This window comes from Thalassophryne amazonica, chromosome 2 (assembly GCF_902500255.1).
Source record: "Thalassophryne amazonica chromosome 2, fThaAma1.1, whole genome shotgun sequence".
In the NCBI taxonomy this organism is placed as follows: domain Eukaryota; kingdom Metazoa; phylum Chordata; class Actinopteri; order Batrachoidiformes; family Batrachoididae; genus Thalassophryne; species Thalassophryne amazonica.
In genome coordinates, this window is record NC_047104.1 from 22,086,109 (window position 1) to 22,101,179 (window position 15,071).

Genomic DNA, 15,071 nt, shown 5'->3' on the forward strand with positions numbered 1-15,071 from the left:
TATTTGATTTTACAATGAAAAAAAAAAAACGACACTTAATGCCGGGTTCCAGTTTTGGGATGCCAGTGTGTGTCTGATACTCATTTTTGTGATGTAGCACTGGTACCAGAAGTATCAAGTGTTATATTATTCCAGAAATGACTGGGGCAGTATCTCAATGTTAAATGATTAAGACGTAGTTCGATTAGATGTAGGCTAACATTAGCTACATTACCTGACTCATTATATTAACTTAGTCAATAGTTCTCAAAAACTGAGTAATCATACTGGAAGGACACAAATGAGGGAAGCCACCAAGAGTTGCACTACATGAAATACTTCAACAGAAATCAAATGAAATAAAGTCTGAGATTTAGTATCGACGACAAGCATAAACACACTGGACCAAAATAAATCTACTGAATAAAACCCTGCATTTGTCCATTTTTACCTGAGGCCATTAAATATGGCCATCGGGTATTGTGAAGACTTTGCGTCCATCCGTCCGTCAAGCTGTGCTCAGCCTAAGTCCAGTCCGATTACTGCCAGAGTCTTCAAATTTACTGGGAACATTCTTGGGACACAGACCTTGGACAAGTTCAAAGATGACTAACCTTGACCTATTTTAAGAGGATAAAAAGTCACATTCTGTTTCATACTGTTCCGTTTGTTTTGAGGGGTGGGGTGACAGCCATTCACAGTAGAGCGGCATTGCGACATCGGCTGGTCTAGCTTGGTCCAAATTCTGTTTTGTTTGTGTGTAAATATAACCTATTTGTCATATTATGTAAAAGCTAGAGAGAAATAAACACGTCTAAAACTGTAAACACTTTTTGTAACTTGATAACACCTTTGAAGTGATTTACAAGACATTTTGCCATCATCAGCGTGCACGCCGACATCCACTAACTCAAAGCTAACTTCCACGCTTGTCAAAAGCTCACATATGCATGAGCTCCCTGCTGCAGATGCCATAAAAATGTAAATATTGTTTACGACTGATTGATAGAGGGGCTTTATTGAACATTTACAAATTGTACACAAGATGATGGGATCTTAATAATTAATCCAAATAACAATAAATGTATAGTTTTTATATTTAGGTGGTCTTCTACAGCAAGCCAAAAATAAAAATGTGACTTTCTTAAGGTGCTTCCTGACAAAATTGTTCATCTTGAGAAAATGTTTTGTGCAAAATTTTATTTCGATATGACTATTCCAACCACTGTTGCACATGGGGTGAAGAGCATATATTAGCGTAAACCAGCAATAGTAATGTACCTGTTCACAAATGAAATACAAATTGAAACGACAATCCTTTCTCCTTTAACTGACCATACAGGAGAGGTAAAAAAAAAAAAAACAAACCACACACCATTACATGTCACTGTCCACTTACTTGGTGAATGGGTGATTCTTTAACTACGGGCACTATTGGCCTTGTAAATGTAATTTCCACCACACCATTGCCTTACAATATAAAGCACCTTGGGGCAACTGTTTGTTGTGATTTGGCGCTATATACATGTGCTCTGATGTCACTGTTTATCTCCATAGAAACTACCCAAACAATCTTTCATACAAACTGTTTAAAGGGACATTACAGTGTTGTGGTGGAAATTACAGCAATAGTGTGGGACAACTACATTTTGTTTAAAAAAAAAAAAAATCACAACAGTTGTATGACATTGAATTATGTTTTGATTATTTTACTGATATTTTATATCATTAGAAAAAACGTTTCTTTACCATTCATTTTTATCATTGAAGATCAAAAGTCTGGGTGTGGGACAAGCACAAAACGGCAATATTTGCATATAATGATGCTGAAAAAAGGTGAAAGTCATCATAGACTACTACAACAAATTTCTTAACACACTTTCATTGTAAAGATAACTATAAAAGTGTGAAATTTCCCCTTTTTTCTGTTTTTCATACAATATGATCAAACAACATAATAAGTGCCCGTAGTCTAAGAATCACCCGAATACAAACAGTCATGGTAGTCCAAGAGCGTTAGGTCAAATTTGCACCTGACATGGGTGCAAATTCATAGCAAGCTGAAAATGTCAGAATATGTTCAGAAAACTGTCAGGAATAAAGTCCCCAAGAATCCACCCAGAGGCTTTTGTGCAATTCAAGATGGCGTCCGAGAAAGTCGCCCACATGAAATTTTCTCTTTTATTAGCCTAAAATCATGATAGAATTAAAAATAATGTGTAAACACATTTATTTTAAGTGACAAATAATCAATTATCATGTCTATTGATAAGAAACATATAATGGCACTAATTATTAGGCATTTTTTCCTATTAGACATGCTTTTATGATGTATCACACAGTGTAAATCGGTAGGTATATGTACCATAATCTTGAAAAAGTTGATACTGGAGTGGCTTCATGAAAACAGTTCTGAACAGTGATGACTTCCAAACCTCAAGAATGGAGACACTGCCCTGCATTAATCTTGACCCAGGTAAATTCAGTAGTACTATATACACTGCACTCTCCTTTGCACAGCCACAAAGTGACAAGCATAGCCTCAAGATATGCCCTTGACCAGCCCCTATATCAGAAAACTTCTGAAATGGTTGCTGCCTCTGCAGACTTGGACAAAGTGGTAGTTGACTTGTTGGCTTCCATCTGCAGATGTCATACTTAGGAAGCATTGGGCATATCATGACAGGAAGCAGATGGGAAGAACTGTGAGAGAGTGTATGCCAAAGGCTCTGTGGTGCATATGCTCACTGGCCATGCCTTCTCTCGGGCAGTGCGTGCTCACATTCTGACCTTGCCAGCCCTCATCTATGTATGATTATACAAGTCAGAATGGGAGACCCAGACTAACAAGGAACATCTAGCCAAGCTTTCCCAGGACACAATGGAACAAGCTGAAGATGCTGCTGAAATGGATGACAATGAGAGTCTGAAAGAGTTTCTCACCCACCACTCATAGGTGTCAAACTGATTCCAGAAAGGGCCAAGAGGGTGCAGGTTTTCTTTGCAGCTACTGACTCCACTGATTAACATCACTTTGAACAGATGGAATCAGTTCGTCAGTGAAATCACCTGGTGGAGTCAGTGGCTGCAAAGAAAACCTGCACCCTCTTGGCCCTTTCTGGAATCAGTTTGACAACTATGAGTTCTAGATCAAGCTGCCACATAGAGTAGGACAGGGAAGTCATGGGTGCAATACAGCCACCAGGTATTGCTCATGCTCGACTTCATCGAAGCAGAGAGGACTGGCAACTGTATTTGCAGTAGATGAACTCAACTGCAGATGTCATGTCACCTTAAGAGTACATATTGTTCTCTGCAAAGGGGTATTTTACCATTCGCCACACCAATGAGTTTTGGTATGGCAACTTCTCTGACCAGACAAGTGAGCAGTTCCTAATGAGAATGCTGAAAGCTAGTGGAGGGTTGACCTATGGTAGAGGAATAACAGACAGCACACTGACTAAATGGGTGCATGCAATGCCTCAATGTTCCTGTGTGCAATAATTTGGAGAAGTTCACTGGTGTGCACACTGCAACTTCTGAACAACACAAAGACCTTCATCCATCCACTCAGGTTGCAAACACAAAAGATTACAATGTCTTTTTTCCAGTAGCTTGAAGCCACAGTGGCTTCAAGCCACAGTGTACTGATCGCTTTGTCTATTTCCGCTGGTGTTGCAGCTGACAAATCCATCAACTGTGACAATGCCTTTCACACTGGTCAAACAGCAGCATCTTAAACAACAGGAAAGTAGTTCACAAAGATCACTCTGCATCGCAGTGATAAAGTCCAAATTATGTGAGACAGGATCAGTATCAACATCAGGGGGCAAAACAGCAGTTCCTGTCCTATGAGCTGGCTCCTCAACCTCCATCCTTGTTTCAAGATGGTGCCATGCGGAAACCAAACAAGAGTGCCTTGGGTACTCCTTAAATCATTTGCCCCTGTTCAACCCAACAGCCCAAATGTCATCCATGGGGGTCTTCTCTTACAGTCAGTAGTCTGGCCAAGACCAGTGCTGGCACTACTACTATGTTTGATGGCTACAGAACCACTTCGACCACGGCAGCAGAGCAAATGCACAGAGCAAAGAAGTCAACATCAAGTGATGTCCTCTTTGATGAGAACATGCAAACCACTACTACTCAGGCTGCATTCCTTGCAAATAACCACAACAAGCAACATCTGATACAGATGCTCAGTGGCATGCTGAGTCAAGTGGGCATCCTTGTGAAGCAAGCAGAAGCCGATAGAGATGGCTTGATTGTGTCAACTGCTCTGTCCCTGGCTGAGTCTGGCAAACCTGTTGTCGTCGTTGCCTGTTGCCAACCTGCTCGTAATGCTTGCGACTCTAGCAAACAGACAAGAACATGTATATGTTGTGCTGCAAGAACCCCACAACACTCTACAAAGTTCAAGACATTCAAAGAACCATTGGTGACACAAGTAAATATCTGATGGTGTTGCATGCCGTAACTGGATGCGACACTGTGTCTGCTCTGCATCGCCAAGTGCAAGGCATACAATCTGGTGCACAACAATAATGAGTATGAATTAAGCCCCTTTGACATCGCAGGAATGCCTGTGTCAGGTGTGTGCAGCAGGGGGCAGAGAGGAGGTGACAACGCAGAGGAGGATCTGCAGACAGTTTGGCTGCAGCCAGACTGTGCACTCTGATTTCTCTTCTAGTTTATATTTGTTCTTGTGTAGGGCTGCAGGTCTGTGCTCTGATTTCTGTTATAGTTTATCTTTCTTTCTTTGACCGTGAGCTCCGTTCATGCACGCAAACAAACCGTCCATGAGTCAACATGGAGATGTCTAGAATTATCCTTGATGTGGACATGTCCTGTCTCTGTTAATCAGTCTGTGAGCAGGACTTATATCCGTTTTTGTACTTTATTTAAAACAATTATGAGAGAGTTTGAGGGGAGAGCGAGGAACTGCCTGCAGCCAGCCAGTGTTTTTTTTTTTCTTTTAATTGTTCACATGTGCACGCGCGAACGAATCGTCCGTGAGTGGACTGGAGATGTCCGGACTTTTTATTGGATGTGGACATGTCCTGCCTCCGGCAATCAGTCTGTGAGCAGGACTTTTATGGACTTTATTCAAACACAGTTGTGAGAGAATTTAAGTGAGTAGCTGCAGCAGCAGCCAGGCTGAGCATTTTTTTTTTTTGTGCTCTTTGAGCATGTAGTTTTACTGCATTGTGTACATGGTATAAAAACAATCCTGCATGATTTATACTTCAGGAACAATGGAACACAGCAGGAATCATGAATTGGCGTTGGGTAACGTTGTATTGTGAGGGTGTGGCTTCCAGTCAGGTTGAGTTACATTGCTTTGCCCTGACTTGCATTGAAGTCACTAGCATGTTACAAAAAACAGGCCGGGCAGGAGTGGTTAATATTTGTCAAATTTTATGAAATTTCACCCAATTTATTTTTGCCCCTAAAGGAACTAAAAAAATGAAGCACCTACTCTGAAATATGAATACCAGGAAATGGTTTTACTGGGAAATAATGATGTTTTTCTCATTTCAGGAACCCTAAAGTTTGTTCTACAACACATTAAAGTGCAGGGAAAATGCCACAATTAACCCTAATTCAGAGAACAAAAATCATCAAGTTCTGTGCAACGCATCTTAAGGGCTGACTTGCATCTCTTTCCATACAAAATTCAATCTCAGAGCAAACAAACTCCCAGCAAATGGCAAGGAGACTTGAATTTGCTAGGTGGTTTTCTGGAAAAGTGTAGATGGATGATTTGTTTCTCAGGAAACTTCAGACGAGGAAGTTACACTGGTCATGTGGTGTAAAAGAAAAAGGGTTAAAACATCAAAAGGAAAGACTGAACTAAAAACTGTGCATTGGGGAGAAAATTACATGCTTCGGCCACATAGTCATGTAGAAAATGTCTGATCATATTGATTGGTTTTTCTGTGCTGTCAAAATACTTTTGGGTGCATTTTTTTGAGACACCCTATATACATAAAAGAATTGCTGCTTTAAATAAAATGACACCTCTTTCCAAATGCTGTATTACAGACAAACTACAATAGACTAAAACGATTTTTTTCCTCCCAAAATGAGACGTACTGCATTCTTCATGAATTACATCCTGACATGCAGCACAGCCGGCTGCAAGAGCTAAGCTCAGATGTATGGAAAGACATTCATGCCAATAATGTCTGAAAGGAAATGCATTTGACAAAAACTACAGATTTTGTTTATTTCTACTTATGTTCAGAGATCAAGGAGCCACCATGTAGAGTTTATTTAGGTGCAGAGTTTAAGGATCCAGTGAGCAATTTCATATTTATTTACTTTAAAACTCAATAAAATGTTGACATAGAAAACCTGCCACGCCTACTTTTAGTACACAGAAAATTCACAAGCGGTATTGATAAGGGAATAGATAAGGAATCGGATCGATAATGGTATCGAAATCAAATCAATTTCATTTATATAGCGCCAAATCACAACAAACAGTTGCCCCAAGGCGCTTCATATTGCAAGGCAAAGCCATACAATAATTACAGAAAAACCCCAACTGTCAAAATGACCCCCGGTGAGCAAGCACTTGGCGACAGTGGGATGGAAAAACTCCCTTTTAACAGGAAGAAACCTCCAGCAGAACCAGGCTCAGGGAGGGGCAGTCTTCTGCTGGGACTGGTTGGGGCTGAGGGAGAGAACCAGGAAAAAGACATGCTGTGGAGGGGAGCAGAGATCAATCACTAATGATTAAATGCAGAGTGGTGCATACAGAGCAAAAAGAGAAAGAAACACTCAGTGCATCATGGGAACCCCCCAGCAGTCTAAGTCTATAGCAGCATAACTAAGGGATGGTTCAGGGTCACCTGATCCAGCACTAACTATAAGCTTTAGCAAAAAGGAAAGTTTTAAGCCTCATCTTAAAAGTAGAGAGGGTGTCTGTCTCCCTGATCCAAATTGGGAGCTGGTTCCAGAGGAGAGGAGCCTGAAAGCTGAAGGCTCTGCCTCCCATTCTACTCTTACAAACCCTAGGAACTACAAGTAAGCCTGCAGTCTGAGAGCGAAGCGCTCTATTGGGGTGATATGGTACTATGAGGTCCCTAAGATAAGATGGGACCTGATTATTCAAAACCTTATAAGTAAGAAGAAGAATTTTAAATTCTATTCTAGAATTAACAGGAAGCCAATGAAGAGAGGCCAATATGGGTGAGATATGCTCTCTCCTTCTAGTCCCTGTCAGTACTCTAGCTGCAGCATTTTGAATTAACTGAAGGCTTTTCAGGGAACTTTTAGGACAACCTGATAATAATGAATTACAATAGTCCAGCCTAGAGGAAATAAATGCATGAATTAGTTTTTCAGCATCACTCAGACAAGACCTTTCTAATTTTAGAGATATTGCACAAATGCAAAAAAGCAGTCCTACATATTTGTTTAATATGCGCATTGAATGACATATCCTGATCAAAAATGACTCCACGATTTCTCACAGTATTACTAGAGGTCAGGGTAATGCCATCCAGAGTAAGGATCTGGTTAGACACCATGTTTCTAAGATTTGTGGGGCCAAGTACAATAACTTCAGTTTTATCTGAGTTTAAAAGCAGGAAATTAGAGGTAATCTATGTCTTTGTCTGTAAGACAATCCTGCAGTTTAGCTAATTGGTGTGTGTCCTCTGGCTTCATGGATAGATAAAGCTGAGTATCATCTGCGTAACAATGAAAATTTAAGCAATGCTGTCTAATAATACTGCCTAAGGGAAGCATGTATAAAGTGAATAAAATTGGTCCTAGCACAGAACCTTGTGGAACTCCATAATTAACCTTAGTCTGTGAAGAAGATTCCCCATTTACATGAACAAATTGTAATCTATTAGATAAATATGATTCAAACCACCGCAGCGCAGTGCCTTTAATACCTATGGCATGCTCTAATCTCTGTAATAAAATTGTATGGTCAACAGTATCAAAAGCAGCACTGAGGTCTAACAAAACAAGCACAGAGATGAGTCCACTGTCCGAGGCCATAAGAAGATCATTTGTAACCTTCACTAATGCTGTTTCTGTACTATGATGAATTCTAAACCCTGAATGAAACTCTTCAAATAGACCATTCCTCTGCAGATGATCAGTTAGCTGTTTTACAACAACCCTTTCAAGAATTTTTGAGAGAAAAGGAAGGTTGGAGATTGGCCTATAATTAGCTAAGATAGCTGGGTCAAGTGAAGGCTTTTTAAGTAATGGTTTAATTACTGCCACCTTAAAAGCCTGTGGTACATAGCCAACTAATAAAGACAGATATGTAAATGATAAATAAAATCTTATGAATACCCATCCCTAACAACGCTCCATGCTCCTGCAGAATCTTGCGCATATTGAAATGTATGTTGTCGATGCGTGGAGCATGCGCTCGGCCGTTTCCATCACCGATCTTCGGCAATGTTCGTTAGCATCTTTAAATGCACGAGAAGCTGCAGGAAACGAAGACGAACAAGACCCAAATGTAACAGAACACTTTGAAATTGGAATTGAAATATGTTTAAACTACACAGTGTTCTAGCTAGCGCAAACTTGCATTACGGCCCATTACACTATAATTTTGGACCGTTACGCTTATTTTGGACCGTTACGCTTATTTTCAATACAGTATAACGGGTCTGTAATCAACCGTTTCTGCAGTGCGACTGAAGCGTGAATCAATGAAGTAATACTTTGATTCAATGGCTCGTGGCTCTTTGATTGACTACTCTTCAGAAGCAGTAAGTCCGCTTCTTAACCCCTCTCAAAGCCATTAAAATATCATAAGTCACTTTTGTGTGTATTAAAGTCACTAACTAGGACTCTTGTCTTGTTGCAGTCAACAAACGAGAATCGTTCCTCCGTTCCGTTGGCACAGCTCCAAACGCTGCGCGGCTCTCTGCTGAGACAGAGTCCGCTCGGAATTAATAACTTCAAAACAAATTGCCGCTTTAAATAAAATGACACCTCTTTACAAGCGTTGCAATACAGACAATAAACTACAATAGACTAAAACGTTTTTTCCTCCCAAAATGAGATGTCCTGCATTCTTTATGAACCTGATGCTGCAAGAGCTCAGCTCATATAGATATGGAAAGACATTCATGCCAGTAATAATGTCTGAAAGGAAATGCGTTTGACAAAAACTAAGATTTTATTTCTGTTTATGTCCAGAGTTTAAGAATCCAGTAACCAATTTCATATTTATTTACTTCAATCTGTGGTCAGGTAGGGGTCAATTGAAGAATTACACAGTGGTCAAAATTAAAAGATGCTCCAATCATATTGAAAACTATACCACATTATTTGCTTGATCATAAAGATTCCAAAAAGGTATAGTTTGGACTATCTGTGACTGAATTCTATGGAATTATGGGATAAAAACAGCAAAAATGGTGACAAAAGTCAGTTTCAGTTTGTACAGGGATCAAAAGTTAAAGTTGCTCCAATGTTGGTAAAAAGTGATGCAAATTATTGGTTGAGCTAATAGGATTAATAAATGGAGTAGTTTTGACAGTGTTGAATGTTTGGTCTCCAAAGTAAAGGTCAAACAAGGTCAACGTCCATTGGATTCTATGACATGTGACATATGTTACCCCGTAACGTGATAACTAAGCATGATACATGGTCCAAACTATTCCTTTTTAAAACCCTGTTAAATCAACTAATTTGCATCACTTTTTACCAAAATTGGAGTAACTAACTTTTGACCCCTGTACAAACTGTCACTGACCTTTGTCACCGTTCTTGCTGTTTTTATCCCATAACTCCATAGAATTCAGTCACAGATGGTCCAAACTGTGTTACCTAGTTTATGATCGGGTAAATAATGTGGAATAGGTTTCAATATGATTTGAGCATCTTTTAATTTTGACCCATGTGTAATTCTTCAATTGACCTCTACCTGAATGCTGACTGAAAATTCAAGTGGCCAATCTTTTTTTTTTTTTTCAAAAGAGGAATGTCTAAGGAGTTTTTCTGCCAAATTTGATGCTTTTATCACCATTTGCAGGATTCTGCTCTAAATATTCTCTTATCTGCTGCACTAAGACAGGCTATAAGAAAAACAAGAGGAAGAGAGGTTTTGTTCCGACCTGGCCACAGAATTGGTCGTGACCAAGAGAAGAATGATGTTTTCTGCCAAATCTGCAGGGCCTATCTGTCATATGCTGAACAGTAAGTAAAGTATATGCCTGATCCTGGTTGACCCTGGCTGATTTGAAGCCAGTTTAAAAGTCTAAGCAGCTTGCCTTTGTGGAAACCCAACGGTGACAACATCAGCAAAGGAGCCAAGCATGTTTTTTTTTTTCAATTTTTAGACCTATAACTCCAATCCAGACAAGGCATACTTTTTAGTTTTGATATGGACCTACATCTGTATTTTACATTTCTGACTGTGAGTTAGCTAACTCTGAGGGCTGCTAAAAAATGCCCTCTAAATTTGATGGGAGTCACTTTATTTTTTTTTTACACTTGAGAATGCCCTCTGATAAATTCAATTTTTTTTTGTAACTTCATGGTCCATAGACTATTTTATGTTTTTTTCTGGATTGCTTTATATAATACGTATAGGCAGTTTTATTTGCAGAATTTCAGGGTGGAATATCATGAACTCTCACGCGCAAAACCATGGGCCAGTGCTCACACACTGTGGGCCACTAACTTCTAAATTCTACTGGCCCTGTAGGCCAGTGGGGCAAATTGGTTTATGTCAAGCCCTGCGCAGGCACAGTTTTTGTCTTTCTGCAATCTTCTGCAAGCATGTGCTTTTAGTTTGCTAAACAGAGACAGCGGCAGAAGGCATTAAAAGCACTACACATTTCACTCATTGCACCAACATGACACTTACCGTTAAGTCACTCATGACAACAGCAACATAACACTTAACTAAAGTGACTAAGCCATCCACTCATCTTCAATCGCTTACTCCAATTAAGAGTCATGGGGGCTGGAGCCTATCCCAGCAGTCATAGGGCGTGAGGCGGGGTACACCCTGGACAGGACACCAGTCTGTTGCAGGGCCACATATAGACAGACAAACACAGTCACACCGAAACGCACACCTATGGACAATGGTTAAAGTCCCCAATCCATCTAACCTGGATGTCTTTGGATGTTGGAGCAACTGGAGGGAACCCACGCAAACATGGGGAAAACATGCAAACTCCACACAAAGGCCACAGGTGGGAACTGAATCCATGATCTCCTTGCTGTGAGGCAACAGTGCTGACAACTAAGCCACTGTGCTGCCGTGACTAAACGAACTGAACTACAAATACGCACACACACACACACACACAAAAAAAAAATCAATAACACTAACAACACTGTTAAACTAACATGAACCACAATAACATTTAAAACTTCAAAACCCAGAACTCCCATGTCGCATTGCAACACAACGTCCATTATCAATCAATCAATCAATTTTTTATATAGTGCCAAATCACAACAAACAGTTGCCCCAAGGCGCTTTATATTGTAAGGCAAGGCCATACAATAATTATGTAAAACCCCAACGGTCAAACGACCCCCTGTGAGCAAGCACTTGGCTACAGTGGGAAGGAAAAACTCCCTTTTAACAGGAAGAAACCTCCAGCAGAACCAGGCTCAGGGAGGGGCAGTCTTCTGCTGGGACTGGTTGGGGCTGAGGGAGAGAACCAGGAAAAAGACATGCTGTGGAGGGGAGCAGAGATCGATCACTAATGATTAAATGCAGAGTGGTGCATACAGAGCAAAAAGAGAAAGAAACAGTGCATCATGGGAACCCCCCAGCAGTCTACGTCTATAGCAGCATAACTAAGGGATGGTTCAGGGTCACCTGATCCAGCCCTAACTATAAGCTTTAGCAAAAAGGAAAGTTTTAAGCCTAATCTTAAAAGTAGAGAGGGTGTCTGTCTCCCTGATCTGAATTGGGAGCTGGTTCCACAGGAGAGGAGCCTGAAAGCTGAAGGCTCTGCCTCCCATTCTACTCTTACAAACCCTAGGAACTACAAGTAAGCTCATTGTTTACTGGTTAGTTAAAATCGCTAATTTCTCAAGAAATATTTGCCCTATCAATGTTCCATTTTTGCAGCATTAATCATTGTCCCAAAATACATAAACATACCAGACAGGAAAAGTCAGCTCTCCCTGGTTTCGCCGTGATCGAAGCCATATGCATGCACACAGAAGCCGTGTTGTCTTTGGGGATCCACGGGCTCTAGATTGGTATAGCTGACATTTTTCAAGGGTGGTAATAAATTAAGCAAAGCTTGTATAATGAGTTGGAATGTCGTGTGAGTCCAGAATGTTTTTAGAACCTTAGACCTCAACAATTTTTAGAAGAGGAACTCAACCCTTTTATTTCCTGTTAATTATGTACTTTAATGTTAATGTATTGTCTTAATGTGTATATAAATTGTTGAGGTTCTTGCTATCATATACAACTATTATTACTGTTATTATTTTATTATTACTTCTATTTTGTCATTTGATTTTAAATGGAACACAATGGAAATAACTGTTTTCACTTTCTTGTGTCATCCATGTATTTTTAACGTATTTACAATTATATTATGTACTCACATTGACCTTATTACATAAAATCGCTCACCACACTTACGCTTTTAATATAATGACTTACCACCTCCTGCTGGAATGGCATGTGAATCCATAATGTAGTTAGCAACATCCATTGTTCAGTGTTGTTGGATAATATCCGCAACATCTCCAAAAATATTAGTTCCATCAACGTTCCATTTTGGCTACGCATACCAAAACGGCAAATGTCAGCTGTCCACAGTTTCTCTGTGATCGAATTTATACACACGCAGACAGCTGCTGTAAGCAGGTGCTTTTAATTTGACAAAACAACAATATAACACTTTTTTAAACTGACTAAACCAATTGAACTACAAAAACAATAAAGCAATAACATTAACAACACTGTTAAACTAACATGAACCACAATAACATTTAAAATGCTGAACTCCCATGGTGCATTGCAGCACAATGTCCATTGTTTACTGGTCAGCTAAAATTGCTATTTTCTCCAAGAATATTTGTCCGATCAACTTTCCGTTTTCAGTGTTCATGCTTGACCCAAAATACATAAGCATACCAAAAGGAAAATGTCAGCTCTCCTCGGTTTTTATGTGATCGAAGCCATACTCACGCATGCACACATAGAGTACTTGGCTATTATAATACACACACACTTTGCACTGGGATAACAATTAAACAACTGCAAATTATACAGAACACAATGCTCATATGGCCATGGACTTTCTGAACCTTGGCTTTCTGACCCGACCAGAACTATCTGACCCTTGGCCTTCTGACCCGACCTTTCTGAACCTTGGCTTTCAGACCCGACCTTACTGACCTTTGGCTTTTTGACCCGTCCTGAACTTTCTGACCCGACCTTTCTGACATTTAGCTTTCTGACCCGACCTGAACTATCTGACCCTTGGCCTTCTGACCCGACCTTTGGCTTCGGGCCCCTGAGGGGGCAGCACCCGGGAGCTCACCAGTCCTCTGCAGGTGCTCAGGGAGGCCACGGAGTCGCTGCGGTTGACGATGGAGCCCGAGTAGAAGCAGAGCTGTTCCGTGGACAGACGAGAAACGGCGGCGCGTTGGTCCCGGTGTCTCTCCTCCACCACGAAGTCCTCGGACAGGAACGTGTGGTCCCGAGTCAGGTTTAAGAGGAACTCCCGTCCAAAGGCGGACAGAGTAACCATCATGCTGTCGGCGTCACGGTGCGACGTCCACGCCACGTCCACGGAGCGCTGGCCGCGGAGCCGCGGCGCGCGCACACCGTCCTCTGAGGAAAGCAGCCCTGGAATGACGTCATCGACGTCCAGTTCCGACCGCGCTGCGGGGACAGACAGCGTGGACACAAACATCACGGCGTGTGTCTGTCAGCAGGTCAAAAGAAGAAGAAAAGTCACTCACCGGTCAGCGGGGACAGCAGGAGGCAGACGAGCGGGACAAAGTGTCCAACAGGTCCGAGGTTCATCATCAAACAAAGCGCGCTTCGCTCACTACGAGACTTTAAAGCGGCTGAAGCTCTTTGTAAAGTCTGCAGACTTGGGACATGCCCACATCGCCACGCCCCGCCTCCGCAAGGCGCCGATTGGTTCACACAAATCCAAAGTCAAGACGGACGGGGAGGAGTCCGCCTTCCTATTGGTCAATGCAGCTGTCAGTCACTGACGGCTTGAAACTCTACACGTGGTGTGTTTGTGTGTGTATGTATGTATGTGTGTGCGCGTCTCTATCAGTGTGTATGTATGTGTGTGTGTGCGCGTCTCTATCAGTGTGTGTGTGTGCGCGTCTCTATCAGTGTGTATGCGTGTATGTGTGTGTGTGCGCGTCTCTATCAGTGTGTATGCGTGTATGTATGTGTGTGCGCGTCTCTATCAGTGTGTATGTATGTGTGTGTGTGCGCGTCTCTATCAGTGTGTATGCGTGTATGTGTGTGTGTGCGCGTCTCTATCAGTGTGTATGCGTGTATGTGTGTGTGTGCGCGTCTCTGTCTATCAGTGTGTATGCGTGCGTGTGTGTGTGTGCGCGTCTCTGTCTATCAGTGTGTATGCGTGCGTGTGTGTGTGTGCGCGTCTCTGTCTATCAGTGTGTATGCGTGCGTGTGTGTGTGTGCGCGTCTCTGTCTATCAGTGTGTATGCGTGCGTGTGTTTGTGTGCGCGTCTCTGTCTATCAGTGTGTATGCGTGTGTGTGTTTGTGTGCGCGTCTCTGTCTATCAGTGTGTGTGTCAATGTGTGTGTTTGTCTGTGTGTATATGCGTGTTTGTGCGTGTGTGTGTGTGCGCGTCTCTGTCTATCAGTGTGTGTGTCAATGTGTGTGTTTGTCTGTGTGTATATGCGTGTCTGTCACTGTGTGTGTGTGCGTCTGTCACTGTGTGTGTTTCCTCTCCCAGATAAACAGCAGAATACTGAGTTTTGATCCACAGTGACCCCAACCAAACAGGAGCCGATCACCACATCACAAATTTACACATAAAGCATCATGAAAATTTATGTGCAGATTTGACAACTGCAGTTGAAATAAATATAATCTTAACTATACAGCCACTAGAGGGTG

General features: G+C 41.5%; 1 protein-coding gene across 1 annotated transcript in view; it reads right to left on the reverse strand.

Annotated features, from left to right (window-relative positions):
• The window catches only part of adamts17 (ADAM metallopeptidase with thrombospondin type 1 motif, 17), a 448,852-nt gene extending 434,769 nt beyond the window's left edge, over positions 1–14,083 (reverse strand). The window contains exons 1-2 of the mRNA XM_034184238.1: positions 13,924–14,083; positions 13,500–13,843 (exon numbers count right to left, since the gene is read on the reverse strand). Coding sequence (XP_034040129.1) covers positions 13,500–13,843; positions 13,924–13,990 — 411 coding nt within the window. The 5' untranslated portion in view covers positions 13,991–14,083. The remainder of the gene's footprint in view (positions 1–13,499; positions 13,844–13,923) is intronic.
• Positions 14,084–15,071: the final 988 nt, after the last annotated feature.